The sequence below is a fragment of the Ambystoma mexicanum genome, chromosome 6q (genome assembly GCF_040938575.1).
Source record: "Ambystoma mexicanum isolate Mex_15411 chromosome 6q, UKY_AmexF1_1, whole genome shotgun sequence".
Lineage (NCBI taxonomy): Eukaryota > Metazoa > Chordata > Amphibia > Caudata > Ambystomatidae > Ambystoma > Ambystoma mexicanum.
In genome coordinates, this window is record NC_090937.1 from 1,415,406,503 (window position 1) to 1,415,431,455 (window position 24,953).

At 46.7% G+C, this 24,953-nt stretch overlaps 1 protein-coding gene across 9 annotated transcripts in view; it reads right to left on the minus strand.

Moving 5' to 3' along the window:
* Positions 1 to 24,953, minus strand: part of RNF4 (ring finger protein 4) — a 156,497-nt gene that overhangs the window by 92,550 nt on the left and 38,994 nt on the right. For 5 of the 9 annotated variants that reach the window (XM_069632118.1, XM_069632110.1, XM_069632111.1 and 2 more), the window contains exons 2-3: positions 21,657 to 21,756; positions 1,948 to 2,071 (exon numbers count right to left, since the gene is read on the minus strand). In XM_069632118.1, coding sequence (XP_069488219.1) covers positions 1,948 to 2,071; positions 21,657 to 21,665 — 133 coding nt within the window. In that variant the 5' untranslated portion in view covers positions 21,666 to 21,756. Of the gene's footprint in view, positions 1 to 1,947; positions 2,072 to 21,652; positions 21,757 to 24,953 lie in introns of all 9 variants that reach the window. The other 4 variants (XM_069632114.1, XM_069632115.1, XM_069632116.1 and 1 more) reach the window with 1 other exon arrangement.

The window sequence follows — 24,953 nt, forward strand, 5'->3', positions numbered from 1 at the left end:
TACTTCCCAAATGCCTATACGTATTCAATATTCGACTTCCACCCAGTTTACTTCCATAATTGAAATCCTCGCTCATTCAATTGGTACAGCAAGGGAGTTAGCCTACGCTTAGCTGGGTGGAGTTTGTTCAACATTTTTATAAAATGTGCCTGTACCACTTGCATATATTTCATATGTAAACTTTACCATTTAACAAGACCGGACATAGACATTTAATTATGTTGTATTAATATTACAGACCAGTCTAGGTACTCATTGAAACCAAAATTCCTCATTCCAATGTTCTTTCACTTGTGTCCAGTTGACAGACAGCTTTTGTCTGCATCATTTCCTCTAAAAGATCGCTTTCGGACTTAACAGAAAGCAGACAATTAGCTTTAACAATTACCTATAGTGCACGCAACTGTTGAACACACTGCCTTCCCCAAACCTTGGGCAGCAGCGATCTGAAAACTCTTTCAGCTAACAAAGCCCAAGATGACAGGCATGAATTAATAGAAAGGAAGCAATAACTTTTTAATCCATGCATCCCTAAAAACGTCTTTATAATGTTATGGAACCAAAATGGGTTAAGATGGGGTGTAGTTTGGACAACGCCGACAGAGTTTGTTGAAGAGGTGGAATCCGGTGAAGGCGCAGAGTCTGGAAGAGGTGGAGTAAAGTTAGGGGGTGGGAGGGGCCATGCACTTATTTGGGCCTACGGCAGCAGAAAGCCTAAATACACGACTGCCCCAACCCTTTATATGCCCTTTTCCACCTCTCCCAAAAATAAAAATAAAAAGTGATTTGTTTTTTCGGCAAAAACTTTAAAACCAGTCGAAAAAACAGGCATCGAATAAAGGACGTCATACCATATTTTTGATGCCATCAGCTGTCCAATCTTTACCGTCTAGAGCGCCAATTGATCCTCAGGGCCAGACAGGTGCCTCAGGCACCACCTCGCCAGATTATAGCCAGACTACTTAAACTCAATGGCAGACATGATGCTCTGTGTCTGGCTAGAAAAAAAAAAAGCTTTGTTATACAGGAGACTTTAATGTTCTGAATTTTCTGCGGTGGTGCATGCATTCATTGAAAAACATGTTTTTTCCAGCCATGATGGGAAAACACATTCTTCTCTTGCACGATTCCACCACTTAAGATTTTTAGAAGGCTTTCACAGAGCTGCTGCCTTGCCTTTAGAAGATAATCAAAGAGGCTAACCGTCTACCACAGGGTTTTGCTCTTCTGGTCATCAACTAGCCTTTACCATCTAATCGGAGGCACTGACTAGTCACTGCCAGATGTTCACCCTCGAAGAGTAACTCTGGGATCCATTCTGCCACAGCATCCAACATCCACTAGCTCAGGGTGGCTCCAGGCCACTTCCCCTAGCAGTCCAAAGAGCCAGCCAGGGGTATAGGGAATTTCCTCAGTGTTCGTAGGGGCTTTGTCGAATGAGAAACTGGTAGCAAGGCCCTTATTTAATGTCAACTACATTTGCTTAGTCGAACCAAACTAGGCAAGCTTGCAGTTCTTCCTTAAACAATCCATTTACATACAAAGATCAATAGGTCTGTAGTACAACTTCGACCTGTGGGGTGTATGTATGAGAATGTAGAATCAAATGACATTTGTAGAACTCAACAACAATGTGTAGTTTTATGTATCGAATTAGGTTGTTTTGAAAACTTTTCCTGAAAGTCAACATAGCATTACAGGAATCAAAACAATACCAGTTCAATGCAGTGAAATTGCCCATTATTCTGGCTGTAGGAGACACAGAGTGTTGGACCGCATTCTCCCACCTTCACTACTTACCAGTCCCACCTTAAAGTCATGTTCGCTTTCATAATTTATTAAGCTGTAAAAGTTCATGGATACATAAAAGAAGAAAATAGGTATTCCTACGCTACTTGTAACTATTTGATGCATGTTTGCAGCAGGCTAATCAGTAAGTATACATACAGTTTTCCTCAAGTTCTATTGGCTCAGTTTGTGTTGCCATTGGTGTTGATGAACTTGCAGGCCTTCTCCGCTTTCGTGCAAGTCTAATACTAGGTCTTGCAAGTCCACGAGGTTTCCTTTGGCTCTAAGAAAAATTATAGGTTTCGTTACAATTGGAAAGAGGCATACATGTAGCCTTTCACTACTGCAAGAGCATGTAGACATTTCAAATAAACAAGCTTCTACAAGTCTGACAATCACTGAGCCATGACAAAACGGACACTGGCTCAACACCACATCAGAACAAAAGGTGTATACAGGCTGAATGAGGGATTTATCTGGAATAGTCTGAAGAGTGAATCATTTATGTCAAACGTTACTTATGAGCAACATCATTTATGTAATTTATTGCAGTTTTAGAGCCACATGCGGTGCAGAAATCAATACCCAGGGGATTGGTCTGAAGTAATCAACATTCCTCATATGTCAATAGGCATATCAGTATGTGCCTTCTATAGCGTGACTTAAAGTAGATGCTCTTTTATGTCTACCCTTGGGAAGTATAGCCAAGGAAAGAGCAGAATACATGTAGGCAGAAAGCACATGTATGAATCAAATCATCAAGTTGTATAATTTCCTTCCCTGGGCCATATTCCACATTTCCAGCTCATTCCTTGGCCCTCCTTTGGGTACTAAAATGCCCTGCAGAATCCCCATTGTATTCTTCCAATACTAGGTGTGTGAAACCTTTCCAAATCTTTTAAAAAACACTTACTAGGGTAGACCGTGCATTGGCAGTGCAGACCAAGTTGGTGGTGAACATGGTTGATCAACTTTGCCCAATCAAAATTTGTTAAGGTGGATTTCTATAATCTGGCCTGGTGGATACATTTTAGGAGTCCACCCTAGTCTTAGTTAACAGGGGACTCTGGGAGTTTAACCAAACCCCATCAAGGTAAGCATGTAGAGTGGTCATAGACAAGTCTCAGGAGAGGCGAGTGGGGTTAGGGGTTCATGAGGTAAAATACACAATGATTGTACTTAAGACAGGCAAGTACAAAAATACTCTATTGTAGGCCCAAAAACACACTAAGAAAATGAATCAAGCAGGTAATATCACACAACAGTAAATCTAAAACATCTAAGTCAGTTGGTTATTACAATACACCTGAAAGGGAAGTAATTAAGCAATTGTATAACCAGTCCACGGGAATAGAATCCCTAACTTTATGAGTCCAACCCCAAGTTGAATGGAGCCTTGTGCCCAAAAGTTCACAAAGTACCTTCAGAAGAAGGGACAAAGTTAGGATCTGTTCCAGAGGTCTTGCAAAGGGGTTTACAGTTAAGTAAAATACTTTTCCTAGCTTATATATCAGCTTTTTCAATAAATGTTTAAAAGACAGTGGAATATAAATGAAAGTTCTTCACTAACTTAATAATAGAGGAAATCGCGGCACGGGTAAGTATTGAGACTATTCACTGCCCTTGCTCAGACTTTCCTAAAGGGCTTGGCAGGTCCAAAAGGGAGTGGGGCTTGAGGAGGGGCAGTCGGTAGAGATCGGTTTCGCCTTTGGCTAGAGTAGAAGATGCCTAGGATCTGTGGGTGCAAGCAAGTTTCCGGTTAGGTCTAGGGGCCGAGTGCAAACCTTTTCAGCAAAGAAATGCAGCTGGAACCAGTGCAGGGTGCTTAGGACACACTACCAGACAGATGACCTGTTGCAGCGACAGTCGCCACACACCGGTGACAGCAGACGTCTCTGCCATCACAAAGTAAGCCTTCCGGAACAGGACCAGTCGATGCTGGAACTTTTTGGACTAGCTGGAGATCCCTGAATATCCGGGTCAAAATGAGAACGGCAATGCTTCTAACAAGGTTGCCCACACGGAGCTGGTCAGTCCACTGGGTGGTCCAAGGACAGTTCTGAAGGCTCCAGGATCGTGAGAAGGCATCGAGACTGGTTGGTCCACCAGTCCAAAGGGTAGAAGCACCAGCAATGGTCTTCCGAAATCAGGTAGTGCAGCAGGGCTTCACCGGGACATTAGCAACAATGACCACCAGGCCTCTTCAGGATTCGTCCTCGGGTCTTCCATCTGCACAGCTACACAGGATAACATGCATTACTTACCGTAATAGCATTTCTGACAATTGTATCTTCTTAGATTCACATGCTGTGCGCATATGGTCCGACATCCAGTGGTAACCGCAGAGTATTACATCTGGTCTTTCGGGGAACGAAAGGGGACGTTGGCATAGGCGTGTCTTTAACACCATCCCTATCGTGACGTGTAGTGTACCCAAAATCCCTCCTATTGTATTTTTTTCTGCCATGAGGGAGCCCAAGGCTATTGTGAGTGAGTACATAAATAAGAGAAGTAGTAAGACGTCTATGTTCCCTCCCCCTCCCGAGCGGGGAGGTAGGGAGGGCGCATGTGAATCTAAGCAGATACAATCATCAGAAATGCTATCACGGTAAGTAACGCATGTCTTCTGATGCTTGTTAATCTGCTTAGAATCACATGCTGTGCATAGACTAGCGAGCAGTACCCAGAGTTGGAGGTGGGTTGTGAGAAGGAACAGTAGAGAAGAGATGTCTTAGTACTGCCTGTCCCACCTGGAATCAGACCTAGAATGAGTGTCTAAGCAATAGAGTTTTGTAAAGGTGTGTACAGAACTCCAGGTTGCCGCTCTGCAAATGGACTCGAGAGGAACATTTGCAACGAATGCTATGGAAGCCCCAGTGCCCCGAGTAGTGTGTCCTCTAGACTTGAAGGCCAGATCTCTCTTGGCAAGAGTGTAGCAGAGTGTGATGCAATTGACAATCCGCCTAGATTTAGACACAGGATCCCCTTCTCTACCAGCTGCCACTGAAATGAAAAACTGGTTCGTCTTACATCGTGGTGTAGTTCATGACTGCCCTGCGCACATCTAGTGTGTGTAAGCTTCTTTCTGCCACGTTAGTGGGGTTCAAGGAGAAAGTTGGCAGTTCTATAGAATTGTTCACATGGAACTTAGAAATAAATATGGGCGTAAACCGAGGATGAGTGCACAGAACCACCTTCTCTCTGAATTTAACAAAAGGGCCTAGAATTGAAAGGGCCTGTAGTTCACAGACTCTCCTTATGGAAGGGACTGCCACTAGGAAGGCAGTCTTTTAAGTAAGAGCTTTGAGACTTGCCTTATGCATAGGCTCAAAAGGAGACCCAATAAGTCTGGTTAATACCACATTTAGGTCCCATCTGGGAGCCGGATTAGAAATGGGGGGGATGAATTTTCTTAACCCCCTTCCATGAAAATCCTTAATAATTGGGATCTTCTACCACAACACCTTCTGTTGGGCCGTAGTGTAGGCTGAGAGTGCAGCCAAGTGAACCGTCAGGGAATTAAAAACCAGGCCCAAGTCTGGTGAGTCGGGTAAACACAATATGGGTACGTGAGCAGTCAATGGGATTGATGCCCTTTGAATAGCACCAGATGACGAAGCTTTTCTATTTATTGGAGTATCAATGTCTGGTGTTACGCTTTCTTGCTTCCCCAAGTATATCCATGCATCGGAGGAAGTGGCGGTGCCAGCCAGGCCGCTAAGTTCAGAGTGCAGGCATGGATGTAGTGTTCCCCCCCCCCCCCCCCCTTGTCCTGAGATAACATGTTGTATGGGCAAGGCAGTTTCAGAGACATCTCCATCAGATGGGAGAACCAGGGTTGGCGGGCCCACATCGGGGCCACCAATATCATGGTGACTGGTGCACAATCTTGTTGAGTAGGGGAGTCTGGGGGATGGGGGGTTTGAGGGAGAGAAAGCATAAACAAATTTCCCTGATCATGTTATCCAGAGACTGTCCCCCTTGGATCGGTTCCAAGGGTACCTGGAGGTGTAATCTTGGCATTGTGCTTTCTCTGGGAGCCCGCATACTGCGAAGATGTTGGAGACGATGTCTTCGTGTAGTCGCCATTCGTACTCTAAGGGCAGTGGGAAATCTCTGCTGAGCAAGTCTGCCAGAAGATTGAGCTCCCCTGGAATGTGTTGAGACAACAGGAACATCTTGTGTTGGAGAGCCCATTTTCAAATGTTCTGGGACAGTTTGGACAGCCCTGGAGAGTGAGTTCCCCTTGCTTGTTCAGGTAGTACATGACCGTGGTGCTGTCCATGAGGATCAGGACTTTCTTCCCCTGCAACTGTGTTTGAAAGGCCTCCAGTGCTTTGAACACTGCTAACAGCGCCAACAGGTTTATGTGGTTGGACTCTACTGCTGGGGATCAAATGCTGTGCGCCGTCTGCTGAAGTGGAGGCCCCTTTCACCACCCCATTAGAGTTTCATCCGTCGCGAGAGTGGCTTCTACTGTGGGGGTGGTGAAGGTCTTTCACTTCAAGAGGCTTTCCCCTCGACCACCACTACAGAGAGAACGAGGCCTGCTGAGACAATCACTAGATCGTCCCATTGTCCGCTGGCCTGATACCACCGACTGTTGAGCTACTCTTGCATGAGACGCATGCGCAAACATGCTTGCGGAACCAAGTAAATGCAGGACACCATCATTCCTAACAGTCGCATGGCCTTGCGTACCGTCACCTCTCGACTGGCTACATATTGAGGGATCTGAAACCGCATGTTTTGGACCCTCTCGTTTGAAGGGAAGACGAGGCCGTCTTCTGTCCGAATTACGGCCCCCAGAAACTGCTCGACTTGGCTGGGGTCTAGGCAGGACTTCTCTCATTTACGGAGAATCCTAGACTGAATAAGAGGTCTATCGTCTTTGGAGTATTCGACAAGCATGTTCCGTTGGAATCCCATGTTATGAGCCAGTCGTTGAGGTAAGGATAAACTGGGATGGAGTACCGGCGCAGGTGTGCTGCTGCCACCGCCAGCACCTTTGTAAACACCCTTGGGGCTGAGGCAGTGCCTTAGGAAAGGACCTTGAATTGGTGATGCTTATCCTCCATCATGAACCTTGGAAATTTTCTGTGTGCCGGCAACATTGAAATATGAAAGTATGCATCTTTCATGACCAATGTCCCCGTCACTATACGAAACTTCTGAGGTTTGACAAATGTGTTCGCTGGGCGCAAGTCTAGCACAGGGCGCATGGCGAGATCCTTTTTGGGTACAAGTACACTGAATAAATACCCTAGTTTACCTGTAGAAGAGGGACAACTTCGATAGCGCCCTTTTCCTGCAGGATCTCGACCTCTTGCAGCAGGATCTCAGGTGTTCGGCGTCTTGATCTCTGAATCGAGGCGGTCGGCTGAACTCTATGCAGTAACCGTTGGCGACAGTCTTGAGCACCCACTGGTCTGTTGTACTCCCCTCCCATGCGTGCAGGAATTGCGTTATACATCCCCCGACCAGGGAGGGGACCCAGATATGAAAGTCATTTCTGACCGCTGGAGATTGGGGAGCCGCTGGGGGTGGCATTACAACCTGTTCCTTTCCCACAGCGTTGTCCCTTAGGTGGATAGGGGGTAGTGGAGGCCGACCCCTGTCCTGAGGACCAATAGTTCCCAGAACCATATTGGTTGTGAGGGGAGCGAGATTAGGACTGCCCATGAAAGGAGCAGCGAGAACCTCCTCTCTGTTGAAAGAGCCTTTGAGTAATTTGGTTTAATGTTTTCAAAGTCTTGTGTTCCTTGACATTTCCATCTCATCAACGGCCTTGCCGAACAGGTTGGAGTCCTCCACCGGCTTGTTGATTAATGACGCCAGAGTCTCTGGTTTGAACCCAGAGTTCTTTAACCAGGCGTGATGTTTTAGCAGGGTACCCTGGATAAAGTCCTTCCCGCTGTCTCTGCAGCGTCTTAAGTATTTTTGAGAATGTTGTGGTTCACCTGCTTACCCTCAGATACAATTGTACACAGGCGAGTACAGAGTATAGTGTTGGTGGCTATGCGGGTGGAGTATGCTGCTGCAGTAGTGATACTCTTTCCCATCCCTGGGTCTGATCAGTGTGATAATCAGCGGGATCATCATTCTGTAGGTATGGGTCAATAGGAACTCCTTGATCAGTAAGGTCTAAGACCTCTTCATGAAGTAATTCAGAGGTCCTATGGAACTTTGTATGGTGTACAAGGGCTTTGCTAACGAGGCCTCTTAAGAGCAAACCTTTCAGAAAAGTCTATAAACTTTTCCAGCCTGTCCATGCAACCTTCAAACTTCTCTCTGGTCCAAGATGAGGAGCCAGAGGTGTCTAGAGGAGGAAAGGGCTCTTCCTGATGATCCTCTTCCCTACAACGTCGTGATTTCCCAACCAGAGTTTTAGATAAAGATAGGGAACTCCGTGTAATCTTTCTGCCCTTCCGAGAGTTGACGTGTCTTACGACGAGTCTTTGGACCTATCTTATGTTAAGCCGCCAAAACAATATTAGCGATACTCTCGCTAATGTTCGGCGTTACTGGGAGGTGGTTGGACTGTGCAGGTAGTTGCGCTATAGATTGATACAACTGGGGCCTTATGCAGCATCAACGCGCTGTTCTGAGGTGTCTCGACGGCCGCATGGCTTTTGGTGCTGGCACCCTTACTTTCAGAATGCACGGATGCATGCCGCGGTTAGGTCTGCCAATCACTTAATTCGGTGGCTGCCGAAGAATCAGACGTACCCGTTGGTGCTTTGGATCGCTTCGACTGAGCCGTCCAGGCAGTACCGGGGGGTTGTGTACTTTGTGACCCGAGAAGCGGGTGCGTACCCATCGCTGGGATGTACTTTTGCGTCGTGCCTAGCGGGGAGGGGACGGACATCGTGCGCTCCGATGCAAGGTCAATGGCGTCCCAACTGGAGCCTTGGTCGTCACTTATCTCCTCATCAGATTCGGGACTGCGGCGGGGGAGCTACCCTTGGCCTGCGACATAGCATAGGCTGCCCACCGTTTCACTGGACGCTCCTTAATCGTCTTAGGACGTAGGAACTTACAGGACGCTTCGTCGTGATTGAGGGGGGGGAGCCACTTTGCTGGTGCTGGTCTTTCCATGGGAATTATCCCTTACAGGAAGGGCAACATTTAAATGGTGTCCGGTCCATTGCTCAGGAATTTAAAAGCAACGACAAAACCAAAAGGGACAAAGAGAGGGGAGAAGGAAAGACATTCTTGACAAGTAGAGAAACCTCCAGACACCACTCTCCCTACTGTATAGGCTGGCCAGAAATCCCGGCAGGCAGTTGACAGCTTCGACCGGAGCACCCAGCCGTCAAAGTGTGTTCTTTCGTTGGCTTTGGCGGTGGTTGAGGAAACAATCTTCGAGGAGGGGACGATAATATAAATATGACCAAGGTCAGGAAATAACAATATTGCAATTTGCTAAGAGCTCTGCATAAGGCGACCAGCTAGCTGGGCGGAAAAAAAACAATGAGGGACCGAGACGCATGAGGGATTCTGGGTACACTACACGTCACGGATAGTGTTACAGGCACGCCCATGTCGATGTCCCCTTTCGATCCTCAAAAGACCATATGCAATACTCTGCAGTCACTACTAGATGTCTGCCTATATGCACAACATGGGATTCCAAGCAGATTAACAAGCATCAGAAATCCTGCTTATTATCCTGATTCATTGCCAATGTCTTAACACAAACTTTGCTGCCAATGGACTGACAACGGTGTGGTGGTAACTGCAAAGCTCATGTGAAGAGCTGGAAGCATTAATCCCTGTTTTTGAAGAGCAGAAAACGGCCCGCACCTGTGGCCATTTTGCCAAGCACCTCTGAGCCCTTGGGCCACCCCCAGGGAACGATTAGCCGCACAGAAGGAATTTCCCCAGGGCGAAACGGGGACGGCGAGAGCCACTCTGCGGACCTGCAATGAGCAACCCGCTGTTCCATGATGCTCGCAACACCAACCGAAAGGTGATAACACGGCCAGGCGCCACTCTGACACCCGCGCGCCTGCCAGGGGAGACGGAAACTGGCCTAACGGGTTTGGAATGGTGCAGACTGTTGGGGAGAATTCTCATAAGTGTGCTAATTCCCTTCACCTTAGAGACCCCCAGCAACTTTGCTGGATTTTGAGGACTTGATTTTTTTACCTGGAAAGAGTGTGAGCCTTTTTTCCCCCTCTCTTTCTTGTATTTTGATGTGTGTTTTACTCGTGTTCTTGGATTATGGTGTTTTAAGATAACTCCATAGGCATCTTTTCATGTGCCTTACACAGCACCCTCAGCGCAGTGACACAGGGATGTCTTTTTGGACTTCCCAAAGGTTTAAATACCTTCTCTGGGATAAACTACTGTTTCCCAGAGAATGTAAGGTTAAATTGACTTTACTAGTCCTTTTAAATTCCTAGACCCAGCACACACACTATCTTCCTACAGAGTGCTGGAGGGGTTACCTAGTATCTCCTATGTCTAGAAACTCATGTAGCAGTGAAATGCTACCCTTCACTATCGAAATGGCTGGTGGGAGAGGTTTTACAACGAACTACCATGATTTTTCCCGACCACGAACTGCAGTATCTACAAATCGCGGGAGCCATGTTTTTCCAAGATGGCGCCTCTTGGTTTAAACAGGTCCCGGTCTTCTTTATTTGCCATTTCTTTTTGGAAAGGTCCTTCTAGTGTGTCTCTGCATGCCAAACTTGGTTTGGTCCCTTTGGCGGTCTTCAGGACTGAAGACCACCACTGGTGCCCGAGGTGGGCAGGAAGTGAGGAGGTGCCCAAAACTCCCTGCGCTTAGTCTCCTAGGAGAACCAAATGCACTCTTGCGTGATTGGCTGGCTGACTGTCCGGCAAGGACAGCCACCATGTTGGGCGAGTGGCAGCTAGGCTGGAATGAAAGGGAGAACACTTTAAAAGGTCTATTGGACTGGAAAGCAGAGTCGACCACTGGAATGAAGGAACCGAAGACAAGCTGGAAGAGGACAGCTGCTGCAACTCCTGGACTGTTGCTTTTCCCGGTGAAGCCCTGCTGGAGGTCCGAATTGCCAAAGTTCATCTCGACAGAAGCCCCTTCAAGGACGACTTCTTCCTTCAAGTTGGTGGGACCAATCAACTCGTAAGCTACCTGGATACCATTCTGTGAGCTGGTTAGGATTAACCAGGGGGAAGGACACCAGCTTGTGTGCTCAAATTACATCTACTGGAACTGAAGTGACTCCATTTCGTCAGCTTTTTTTTTTTCGATGAATCCGTGCAGTACAGGAGTCCCGACGTCCTCCCTCTTGTCCCCACGACTGAGGCTCAGGAACAGTGAAATCTGCAGGAACTACCAAGAACCAATGTCTTCTGCTGCATCTTGTTCTTCATATTAAGGTACTGTGCCAACCCGATGGAGAGAACGTACCGTTCGCGGTGAATGTTGGTGGAACTTTCCCAACTTGCAGGCCTAATCAGCTTGTGACCCAACATATGATTCATTTTCGTACAAACGACTTCTGTAAAGACTTCACCATTTACTACAAGAACTGCTCTTTCCTATCCAAGACACTAGTCCATTGACTTTGGCCTGGGCCTATTGAACTGAATAGAGTCCTCTAGTGAACTAAAACTGTTTGCACTGCCTAAGAAAGTATTTATGATCTCTATTAACTTGTGCCTTTGCCCTCCTATAAGTGACTGAAATGCTATTTTGCTTCCATTTCAGGGGAGCCTAATTTACTCCGAAACGTATTGGTTTAGTATTGAAGGGCATTTGTGTATGATATTAAGTTGCCTCCTTCTAGTGAATGTTTTCTAAATGAGTGTCCAATAAATTAATAAGTGTTTTACCAGGAAACCTTGAGTGCAAGTGTCTACTTGGACCACTGTGATTGTAAGACATCTGTGTAACCTCTTTTACTGCTCACATTCCCTCTCGAGATAAGCCTGGCTGCTCAGCTCGCTACCACAAAACTGTAGTACAGACTGTAGTTTTGCTTACACCTGTAGACCTAATTGTATGTGGTGGGCCCAGACGGTACTGCCTGCAATTCTGCCTAACAGACCCAGTGAGAGCGCGGGCTGCACTGCAGCGAAGGACCGCCTGGCACCCCACCATTATGCCGCACTGGATGGAGAAGGTATTGGGAAGGTGCAGTTCATCGGGGAGCCAAGTGTCTGCAACGGTACAGTTTCACTGCATCATACGGTCCACAATGTAACAGACCGTTTGCACGCTAACTGCTTTGTGAAAAAAGAAAATGAAAAAAAATTTTAAAAAAAGGCACATTCCTGGCCTCCCAACCCCAGCAAGATACCACTGACGCCATTGCAGTCCCCTCAACCTTGCCAGATACAGAAACCCCTGCTTCCACTGGGCTCTGGACTACGCCACCCAAGGAAAAGGTCACCGGTGAACACTAGGTGCACTATGGCTGTTCGCTCTCCGGGCCTGGTCCACAAGACCCTCTAAGGTGTTACCTTGGGACCCATTAATACCTGGTCACCGCTGCTAATGGGAACAAAGCATCAACTTAGCTGGGCCGGGATGGTGCAGACACAGAGTACTGATGCGGCGCAGGACTGCCCTACAACTAGGGTGCCTTGTCGGGAGGAAGACAGGACCCAAGGGGCGCTTGAAGACCAAGGAACGTCAATGTTTCCATTGTGAGGACTTAAGAGAACACATGAACTGAGGCGCACACATAACCCACACAATCCAGTGGAATAATAGGCATTTTCTGAAGTGCAAGGGAGGAACGTTACCCTGAGACTGCTGCCAATGTGACACCTTGCCCACCATCACACTTTCCTTAACCTCAATATACAGTGAAACCCCAGCTCTCAACTGTTGGGGAACCGTGACATCTGTGTAATAAACTGTCACTGAGGGGACCAGCGAACACAGAAAGCTTCCTTACGAATCATCTCCCTGAATTGGACTGCAGATCCCGTTTAGTTTACTACCAGAGGCCATACTAACAGCCGGCTACCGGTGCAACTGTTGGGGTGTATTTGTCCACACAGTAAATCATACCTGGGTGCTACGATCTTCTGACCCACTCACACATCATGGTCAAGGATAAACCAAAAAAAAAAAAGATTACATAGAGCAAAATGGAACAGTATGTGACAAGTGTTGCTAATGCCCCTGCTGCCCAAGCAACACAATCTGACACTTCTGCAACGGATAAGCCCCCATCCCCATACCATAGCCAACTCTCGCTGCTCCATGGAGAAGAGAAGAAAATGGATAGCATTACCACGGAGGTGTCATTTCGCTGACACCATCCTCCCATACAGGGGAGTGTCATGATGCCTGCCCCCGGAAGACCAGACCAGGCACAGCAGCCCCGGAAGCAGGCATCATGCCACTTGGAGCATGCCCAAAAGCCCCAGTTAGGGGCTGTTTGGGTGCAGTCCTGGCGCCTGTGGCGCCAGGCTCATTATTGATAACTTACCTGAAGGAGAGCATGCTGCATACTCACCTGAGGCAGACCATGCTGCATGAAGACTCAAGCCAAATGAGGCTTAGGAGGGACTATTTTACTGAAGGGACTATTTTGCTACTTGGATGGGGCTGTGGAAGAATACTTACCTGGATCTTCTTCCAAGGCTATTTAAACCACGCCCAGACAGCCACACGTGCTTCGCGTTATTCTGCTTGCTGCAGCGTAACGCTCACCGTGTTTTCAGCAGCTCCAGTCTTCAGCCACGCCTGCTTCAGTCCTGGGACTCCTGAAACAAGAAGAAAAGAAGGATAAAGGTTAGAACAGGAGTTTTAACTTTAATCCTTACCTGAATCCTGATCCATTTTGCCACGGAACTGAAAGACAGAAGTCTTTGAAGCATTGCTTCGTGTTCCTACAGCGCCGCGCTGAACTCACCCGCTTGGCGGTACTTCAGCATTCCATCACGCTCTCTCCATGTCGCGGCCGCCCTCCGACACCTAAGGAGACAAAGACAGCAAGGTGAGCAAGGGGACTCTCTAAGGCTATACAAGCTACCCCCAAGGACTTACCTGATTTACCACAGGAGGTACTCGCCTCATCTCGGGTCGGCGCAGTCAACTCTGCCTGCTTCATCGCTGTACCCCGGCCCCTAAGCGGAGAAAGCAAAGACAATACCAGTTACCCCCCACAAAACTTACCTGATTTACCACGGGGGTCTCACCTCATCTCGGGTCGGCACAGTCAACTCTGCTTCATCGCCGTTCCCCGGCCCCTAAGGGGAAAACCACAATAGACTTACCTGAATCTTACCAAGTGCCATTTGGAAATCTTCGAGTGGATTAATCGGCAACCTGCAAGGAATCGACAGTGAAGATCAGACATTTGAACTCTTATGAACAATTGGACTTTAGAGTCAATACTGGAACTCACCAATTCCTCTACGCCAGTGAAGTAACTGGTCATCAACGCGCCCCTGTGGTCGACGCAGGATGGAGAGCTCATCCTTCCAAACCATCAGGTGAGACTAAGGAGGGGACATCAAGAGTGATCTGTGGGAAGACAACGGGAGTGGGGAAGGTGGGTTAACACTCAATTCCACGGGTGGTTAATTCCTCTTCTCCTTTGCAGAAGAATATTCTTGCGAGCCAGACAAACTAGGCTGAGCGGGCCAGTCCAGTCAGTCATCTCGGCGCTACACGTCACGCTGGTGGAAACAGCGGCCCAGTTCTGGTCGACGCCCTCGTGGGAACCAGGTGAGCGTAACAGGGAGGCGGAGCATTACATCTCTGGGGCGGAGGATGGCCTGAGAAAAGTGGATCAACAAATCTCACAAGTAATGACGCATCTCAATGCTATGGAGGGCGGCATTGAAGGAGAGGGCAGATCACGACAAAATAATGTACACATCCTGGGGCTCCCAGAGAAAGTGGAAGGGTCTAGTATGGAACTATTTCTTGAGCAATGGTAGGTGGACGTCTTTGCACCCAAGGCTCTCAAACTTTTTCTCTGTGGAAAGGGCTCACTGCATGCCATCAGGAAGACCCATCCCAGGTGCACCACAGCGCAAGGTCATTGCCTGACTGTTGAACTATAGGGACAGAGATGCGCTGCTCCATATGGCCTGTGCGAAGGGATCAGTTATGTATAATGAATCTCGAATTGCCTTCTTTCCAGACTACACTCGTGAGGTGCAACGCGCCAGTCAGTCCTTTGACCAACTGAAACGGCGCTTACACTCCATGAACGTGACATATGGTCTGCTATTCCCAGCACAACTGAAGATTTACCATAAAAGCACCATGGTGCATTTCATTTACCCCAGAGAAGCTTGGAGATGGGCCGAGCAACATCTGAAGTTGATTGGGGGCCAGAAACAAAAACAAATTAAAAAAGAAATAAAAAAATTAAAAAAAAAGGGGCAAACGGTACAGTCTGGACCCATCCTAACCGAGCCCGCACGGGGCAAATACCGGTTCTGCAGGAAGCAGACCTGGTCGGATCCATGGCAGATACTTGAAGGCGGCAGGTTGGGCATATATGAAGACAAGGATTGGGACAACCTAAGAAAATCTAGCAAATGACCAGACGTTCTTCGATGCCTGGCAAAGTGCGGACCATGGGGCTGCTGCAGCCTTGCATTTGCTGTGTAGTTCAGCGTACCCCCGCCCCCACGTTTGATTGATTTAATCAACACCATTTCACTGTTTGTTGTACACAGCACCATAGGTTGACCCTGAGGTGTAATATGTTCTTGTTTTAGTGCCGACGGCGTGTTCTGTTGACTGCCAGCATATGTTCGGGTGACAGATGTTTCTGGTTGGAGCAAGGGAGATTTCTCGTTCTAGTTCGCATATTGGAGTGATTGAATGTGTTACTATTCCACTCACCCGAATCACGATGCGGGCACAGATGACACTGCCCACACACCGCCAGACACTCAGACATATCTATGGTCTACAACTAGGACATGGCAGGGAATACTAACAATAGATCCCTCAAACTGCCTATGTGAAATGTCAACGGATTGGGTTTGGGGATCAAACGTGGTCTCGTTTCCCAATTTCTTAACAGACATTCCCCCGACATTGCCCGCTTCACCGAAATGCACTTGACTGGCACAACGTGTACCCTCTTTCGTAGGACAAGCATATGGCAATACATGCAGTTTTCTCTATGGGTTCCCGATGAGTCTTGGTTTTGCTATATGAACGCCTTCCGTTTACACTAGCTTCGGTGGCATAGGACCCCAGAGGTAGATTTGTAAGGCTATGAGGTACGGTGTGGGGGGAAACAATAGGTATACTCGCTATATATGCTCTACTGCAGAACTCGTGGATGATGCTGTGGCTATAGTCGCTAAACACCGGCCCGACTTGTGGATCATTGGTGGCGACTTCAATGAGGTTATAGATCCGACACTAGATCGCACTCGCATGCAAGGAAGGAACCCCCAACATACCCACGAAATTAGCTGCCTTCGTGGCTACTCATTTTATTCTGGGGCTCACGCCTCCTTATCCAGGCTCGACTACTTTCTTCTCCTGATCCCAAACGCATACAGGGCGAGCACTGCGGCGACACTATTGCCCCGTGGCATTTCTGATCATTCACCCCCCTGATGATGGAGATAAATATGACTAGATCCTCCTCCTCCTCCTTGTGGCGACTGAACAATTACTATCTCGGCTTTCCAGAGTTCATAGACCATATTCAGGGTAAGACTGTCAATTTTGAGATCAACGCCACTACTGTGGACAGCCCAGAAGTAATGTGGGAGGCTTACAAAGCGGTGCTCCGGAGAGAAATGATCTCCTGGACATCGGCCGCGAAGAAGCAGTTGTAAAAAGGTTCTAGAGGCAGAAAGAGAGGCAGATGAATGGGAGGCAAAATACATACTTACGGGGTCACCTGAAACATCGATCTCGCCTAACGGCCAGGGAATGCCAACGGAATATTGCTCTAGATAACGCTAAACATGCCCATTGGGAGATGGAAACCGGTGATAAAGCAGGTAAGATACTGGCCTGGCTTGAAAGACGAGACAAAGAATACCATCATGTTAGAGAAATAAGGAAGGCACAAACCGAACGGATTGGGAAATTGCAGAAGCCTTCGCAGATTATTATGCCACGCTATATAAAGGGCCTGACCCATCCGGTGGATGTCTCTATACTCTGAGATATCGCGCTCCTCTGTTTGTCTAAGGGGCAATGGGCTATAGATATCACTGAATCTGAAGTCACAGAGGCCATTGCCCAATTGCACTCTGGCAAGAAGCCAGGTCCCAACGTCCTCCCTGTTTAAACATGGAGAAAAAAAAAGAAAGAAAAAACGGGGAGGGGAAAAGAATGGCAACCCCTCTCCATAAAATGTTCCTCCACTGTAGAGACCAAGGTGTCCTCTCTCCCAATTTGCGCAAGGCCAATATCGAGGTAATTCCCAAACCCGGGAACCCTCCTGAATTATGTAGCTCTTATAGGCCAATCTCACAGATAAATGGAGAAACAAAAATCCTTACAAAAGTGCTGGCAGCCAGACGCTAGGCAGCAATCTCCTCCCTAATTCACCCGGACCAATGTGGCTTTATGCCAAACAAACAACACGCATGAACATATGAAGCCTTCACCTGCTGCTAGAGCGAGCACCTGTCCTAAGCGAACCACTTGCTTTATTAGCCATTGATTTTGAAAAGGCTTTTGACTCAGTAATGTGGTAGAGTCTCTGGGAAATCATGCGGAAAATGGGATTCAGAGAAACCTTTCTAGGATGGTCTGGTTACTATATGAAGCCCTGCAGGCAGAAGCTTGGGTTAATGGTTGGCCCTCAAGATCTTTTAGTTGGATTAGAGGAACACGCCAAGGGTGACCTCTTCTCTCCCCGACACCCCCCCTACCCCCCCCCCCCATCTCCCTCATTATTAGCAATCGCCATTGAGCCTCTACCCCTACTAGTCTGCCAAAAGGGAACATGGACGGTATTCCAATGGCCTGATGGTGTTGAAGATAAACTTTCCCTGTAGGCAGATGATCTTTTGATAGATCCGAGTGACTTGACCCACTCTTGCCCAGTTGTCATGTGTATACTGGAACGATAGAGTGTTCAGTGGATTGCAGGTCAACTGGGGTAAATCTGTCCTCTTTCCAATCAAGGGTGGGGAACATACAATCCCGCCAGGCTGCCTATATAGTATCGAACACAATTTTCGACATTTGGGGATTCAGATCTCGGTAGATCTTTCAAAGCGTCTCATGCCGTAACCCCAATTACTGAATGATGTCAGTATTGGACACTACTCCCATTGACTCTACTGGGTAGAGCAGCCCTTTTTAAGATGTTGGCAATTCTATGCTTTTTGTACGTCATGCAAAACGCCCCTTGACGGATCCCTGATTCGGAGTTTCACAATGTTGATGGTGCTCTTATGAATCTACTATGGGGAGAGGGACACCTGTGAATTGCCCTCCGCACACTGCAGCGATCAGTCTGGGAGGGAGGGGGGGGGGGGGATATAGGGTTACCACACCTTCAGTCATACTATTGGGCGAGTCAAATGATGGTCGTCAACGATATGTTTCATGGTGACCAGAGTTACCACACATTCAAGCAGAAATATTAGGACCGCAGGATATTTCTCGACTTATGAGCCTCAACCCCTCGCTAGATCCCTCCCGCAAACGATGGCGACACACACTGCAGTAATATGGAGGGAGGCACACAAACACATTGGCTGGGGAAATAAGGGGACCCTGGTACAAGCCTTATGGAAAAACAGAAACCTTGCTGAAGTGGACAAACTACTGATTTGGCCGGAATGGGTGGAGGCTCAGATTACGGTGGTGGGGGACATGCTCACTGAAGGTAATATAATTCTTTTGAGGAGCTGAGGCACAAATCGATACTCCCGGAGACGGAACACTACCATTATATACAACCCACCCATGCGCTGCAGACATCTCCCCTCACTCTCAGACATGCCACAATGCATCCCACTGGAGAGCGACATCCTCCTAGTATACATACCCGCCAAGTTCACTTACTATAACAGCATTTGTATGTCCGACCTTAAAACAAAATGGGCACTATTGAATCGGAGGACTGGGTACTGGCCCTGATGAGCCCACGTGAGATCACAATTGCCTCTAGACTTCGTCTGATACAGCTCAAGATTTTGCATAGGGTATACTATCCCACCGTTGCGCCATTTCGATGGAATCGAGCCACCAGCCCAAACTCTCTATGTTGCCAAGACGGGGAGGGAACCTTTATACACATCTTATGGGAATGCCCTCAGATCCAGTGCATTTGGCAACAGTGCTGCAATACATTAGCTGGGGTGTTGGGGAGAGAGGTATTAATGGATCCCAAGATATTGCTGTTGGGAATTGGGGAGGACGGTGTTACCAGCCGTAATGAAAAAGTGTTCCTGTCCACAACGATATGACTGATCAACCATAATATAGCTCAGTGAGGGGGACCACTAGAGTGCCCTCCATTTGCGCAATGGGTTGCTGATGTGGACACATGTATGGCCATAGAACTCTGAATATATACAGCTCGGGGATGTCGTGACAAGGGAAGAAAAATTTGAGGTAAATGGGAAGAAGGAAATTGATATTTGCATGATGTTTTGACGGTCTGGATGTCCGGGTGGGAGGCAGTGTCCTAAAGAGAAAGTGACATACTGATGTAATGATGATACTGGTATGTGTCGAGGTAATGAATGTCTGTATGGATTTGTGTTTATAAAACCAATAAAAAGATGTACAAATAAATATTTTAAAAATAATTTTAGTCTATGTGTCTCAGGACTGTAGCTTCTGTGTAGGTATACTGCAGTCCCTTACCTAGCACCTACTATGTTGCGGATGTATCAACACCTTGCCCATGCCCAATCCCTCTGCACCGATATGGAATGTTCCAACACTGAATGTCGAGATAATTCCTCCTCCCTCTCCAAGGCACCCGTCCCATGCCAGGGTTCTACAGAGCCACTGCATTTGCACCTTTAAAAAACAATTACGAACCCACTTTGTTTTAAACTGCTGGATAATTTATTTTACTAAACCAGAAGACACCAATTTGTCATGCTAGGTTGGCATAAATCAACCCAGCAGCGGTTACTGTTGTTGAGAGCAAAACATACAAATTGGAACTTTGGAGACTGTTATAACAGTGGGATCAATTCTTTTTTTCTTTTTTTGTTTTCTCTTTATATTAAATGGGGTCTATTCTTGAGTAGTCAAGCTTGAACTTGTGCTTTGTTAAACACGTTAGCTGGCCTTAGAGTATAGGTGATATCAAAATGTGTATAAATAACTTTTTTTGGGTGAGGTACCAGCCTCCTTTTTTACTAGTGACGTAACTTATGCATCTTCGTTTCTGTGGTGCCTTCCGTGGTTCGTGACTTAAGCTCTCCACTCCTGCTTCCATTTCTCTTTTGCCCACGATTGGATGCTGATCCTGTACTCCTCGATACCAAAGCCCTCCCTGTGACTTTGCCCGTGAAGCCAGCTAAGGGCCACGCCAAAGGGCACCTTCCTCGCCTTTTCGCCCTGGGCATCACAGCCAGGCCTCTTAAACTGCATGCAGCAAAGTCCAGGAAAGAAGAGTAATTTGTTGCTCAGTCGTTGCAGCATTTGACATTTCTTGACACCGTCTTGTATATACCTGTATTATAGTGTTACCACAGCTCTAACTCTTGCTGCGCTCTGATGTTTTCCACTGTGTTGAATTTAGCTGCATTTTGAGTATAGCCACTGTGTTAAATGTAGCCACATCTAAGAAACCAGCAAGGACACACAGGTACGTATTACACTAGAGGCTTATGGAAGATAAGCAAAGGCACTGCCACCCACACATCTGCAATCATACACTACTTTAGGACACACCACCTTTGGCATAAGAATGCAGCTGTTCCCCCTTCAGAAAAGTACGCCTAGCTGGACAGTCATGCATTCTCTCCAGACTACCTCTAAACACCCATCCACATGCCAGCACAACATGGACCGCTGGCCGGTACTGAGCCACCGCTACCTGCCTCTGTATTGGCTACAATGCACACACACACATTCTAAACTACGCCAATGAATTTCCCATACCTTGGACTGGAGTCGTCACCTATAGCACTGAGGTCATACCAATGGGAAAAGGCCCTATACACATGACAAATTACATTAAGTAGCAAGGTGTGTTGCGGTTTTGTTTGCCATATTGTGTAGTGGCATTAAGAATTCTACACAGTACCCAAACATACAGTGTACAGGACCAACTGAGTGGATTTCCTTCAATTTTTGGGAAAACTGACAGATCCTTCACCCTGATTGAGAGGACACATGATTGGGAGGACACAAGGTCATTGCTTTGGAAGAGTTACGCCCTTGACCGAGGCAACTTGAGTATGTCCTGCGACCATTTTTGTTCCCATTACTGTCCCTGCTTGTAACTAGTCTGGATGCAACCCCCGGTGGCTTTGCAGTTAGGAGGCTTGAAAAGATTGCCAGGTGGGGAGGGAGAAAAAGGGGAAGGGGGTTTGGGGCAAGGTTTCAGTAAACCAGGGGTCTGCAACCAGTGGCTCTTCTCTTCAGATGTTCGACTCCCGTGATCCATTATACCATTGACCACGTTGGCTAAGCTTGATGGGCGTTGTATTTGGAGAGCCAAAGGATGCAGAGTCCTGAAGTAAACATAGCTGCATTAACATCTGCAATACAACTATGAAAGTTACTCAGAATGCATACATTATGCAGTGGTCTACAAATCATACCTTTCTTGTGATAGTGTGGTATAAATGAATATTTTCAAACAAATTTGTGATGGCTTGAAAAGTTAAACATTGAAAGGAAAACAACCAAAAGAACAAACTACCAATTATTTCCCAGAGGGTAAAGTAGCTATACCGACAGCTGTCATTTAAGTAGCATTTTGGGAAAATATACCTACTGTGCTCATGGCGCAAACCGATGCAAAATTTGAAACAAATGATTGGGTATGGTAACAGTTAACTCCTCAATAAATGTTTAAAAGTCCAACATATGTACACCTAAGAAAAGGAAAAAGGACAAATTATTGAAATTTTGCTTAATATGAAAAAGGAAAAAAGACAAATTATTGAAATTTTTCTAAATATCATGCAATTCAAGTTAAAAAGGATTTTTGCCTAGTATCATCACAACTCTGCTAACTGCAAATACATAGCTGCAGTTCTATAGAATACTAAATAATGAACATTAAAGCAAGTTCTCACAGTCACCAATATGCTTATCGATACAAGTTTAACACTTCTAGTGATGGGCATTTGCAATCTGTTATTTCCTTAGCAGGGCGGGTGGACTCACTGATCAATTGAAGTTCAACCAAACCCTCTTAGCAAAGACATGGAATCATACCATAGATGGGCACCCATAGTGCCTTTGCATTCCCCCCCCCCCCGCCCCCTCATCTAGAATGGCAGGAAACGCAAAGCACAAAGCAAGGTATGCCGGTAAAGTGGTAATCCCATTTTTTGGGGAATGTGCTTTCAGACCATTAACTATAGTCATGCAGAACACCAATAAGCATCCACATTTACCAAAGTTATCATAATAACGGTTACTAAAATGTCAAGGCAAAAGACTACCCACACAAACCAGCTATTAGTGACAAGCTCCTTGGAATTTGGTTTTGTCTTTTTTTCCCCCCCTTCACATTTACATATCGTTTTTATTTTTGTATGCAATGTAATAGGAGGCACATTGGTCAATTTCTTCTACAAAGTGACCCAAGCAATGTTTATAGATGATCATTTTGGCTTTTAAATACTGGCAAGGAAAAACCAAGAAAGTGACAATGATAGATGACTTCCTATTACAGAAACATTTATAACAATACAACCCCCCCCACCCCTCCACCCCCCCACCGTCACCCAAACACCTTCACCCTTGGCCCCCACACATCCTCTGGAGAATTGAAAATGACAAAGCACGTCTGGTGATCAGGTTTCGGAATAATACATTGGGCAAAGAACATTCACAATATAGCTAAGAGTTTTAGATTTTGCAGACAGAACCGTTATCGAAACTAGCTAGTAGATAAGACAACAATGCCCTAATCCTGAACTTCTAATACTCCCCCTGGATGTTATTTCACCCATTCCATCGTTAATATGTTCCAGATTTTAGTTAGCCACTTATGTTCTTTAGGGCAATCCCTCGTCTTCCAGTTCTTGGCCACCAGTAGGACAGCCGCGAATACTCAAATCATGCATGCTGTAAATTGTGATCTGCTTTGCGGTGCCATTTCCCTGTCCCAGAGGACCATCCAGCAAGTTCCCATTCCCAAGGCAAAGTTCGCTTTAAGCATGTTATTAATTGAAGACATCACCTATTCCCAAAACTGCGGAATGGGCCAACAAGTCCACCAAATGTGGGCCCAGTCTGCCGTTCCTTTACAAGCCCTCCAACCCTCAAACAAAACATTTGGGAACGTCTTTTGTAAACTCACCGGGGTAGAAGGCCATCGAAGCAGGACTCTGTACGAGATTTCTATATTTGGATGGATCTGGTCAATTTGGGGATATTACCCCAGCGAAACACCCAGTCCTCCTGGCCCATGCTGCGACCCAACATCCCTTCCCCATATAGGGGCATGTCACGATCACAGCATCTTCAGAAAGGATTTTATATAATGCGGATATCGTATTTGTATCCGCGAATTGGGCGGCAATGTATTTTTCAAACACTGTCAGCTGTCCATTCGCAGCAGATTTGTTGCGAGGATGTGACACCCAATGACGCAGCTCACAGTAACCAAGTCTGTCGCCTTCCCACAGGATAAAACGTTGTACAGTTCAAACAACATCACTTTGTGTTCATGCATAACATCCCTCAACTGCAAACACCCCTCCTCTCGCCAACATCTAAAGGAATTCCCCTCCATTCCCAGGGAGAACTGAGGATGGAAGGGTGTATGGGGCCAGGATTGCCAAATCCGTTTGCTTTGCAATAGATTATCCCATACATTTTCTATCAATGAAGTAATTTGACACATGTTCATACTTCCTGGTCTATTGCCCTTGTAAGCCAAAGAACTTCTGTCAGTGGGGAATCCACCACTGCTCTATCCATTTTGACCTACTGCTTCGTTATATTGTGCGCAAACCACTGCCTGATCACCCTCATTTGTGCAGCCTGAAAAGATGGTAAAAATTTGGGACTACTAAACCCCCATTTAAATGTTTGAGCCATAAGGCCATCCTCTGCCTCTTATTGTTCCATATGAATGCTGAAATACGTTTATTTAGTGTTCTAAAGAAAGTCTTAGGAAAAAGAATCTGTAGGGCTTAAAAAAAATAAAGAAACCTTGAAAGGGTCACCATTTTAAACAGAGGCCATCCTGCCCATCCACAATCTATTAAGACTTCTTCGATAACGTCCCCTTCTATCTTCATCCGACAGGGTCTTCAATATAACCATGTCCAGATAGCCCCACAGGCCGGGATCCTTCCAGAGGATGAACAGATGAATACGGGGACCGAGAAAAACAAGTTTCAACATTTCCCTATTCTCCGTCACTGCTTCCCTGGTGTCATTATGTAAATTCAAAATGATCTGCGCTGCCACCTTTTTCCAAGTTGCCTGGCCAATAACCTATCCTGTCTATTACCCCCAAAATAGATTATTTGCTCCTTATTAAGCAGAGTCTTCCCAGCCTATTTAATAAAAAGATAGAAATCAGCCTTGCTTGTCCTCCCACGTGCCCAATATTGTAAGGTTGGGATACTTTTAAAAGCAATCATAAACCTTCCCCTCCCCACTCCCTGCTGTGTTGTCCCTCGCATGAGCCTGAAAGACATGTGGGTATGCACGAACGTGGTACCCATGCCTGTCGCATTTACAAATATTTGTTTCTTGAAATGGGCGAAAGTCCAGTTTCTGATGCCTTACAAAGTGTTCCACTGTGCGCTGTTTTATGAGCAAGTTTAAGCACCCGACATATGGAATCACCACGAGATTCATTTTTGCTGTAACCCCTCCCCCCATTGCTTACCTGCAGGCTCCTTCAACAGTTCCCAATTGTCCACCAGTCCCCCTTTGTACATCTTCAATGTAAATCCCAGACACCCCCCCCAGCAGCTACATCCCCACGAACTGTAAATACAGTCATCAATCCAATTCCATATCCTGCAACCTCCCCAAATTGCCCGGCCCACCTCATCCCCCCATAACTGCCCCCAACAACAACCCAGGTTATACCATAGAT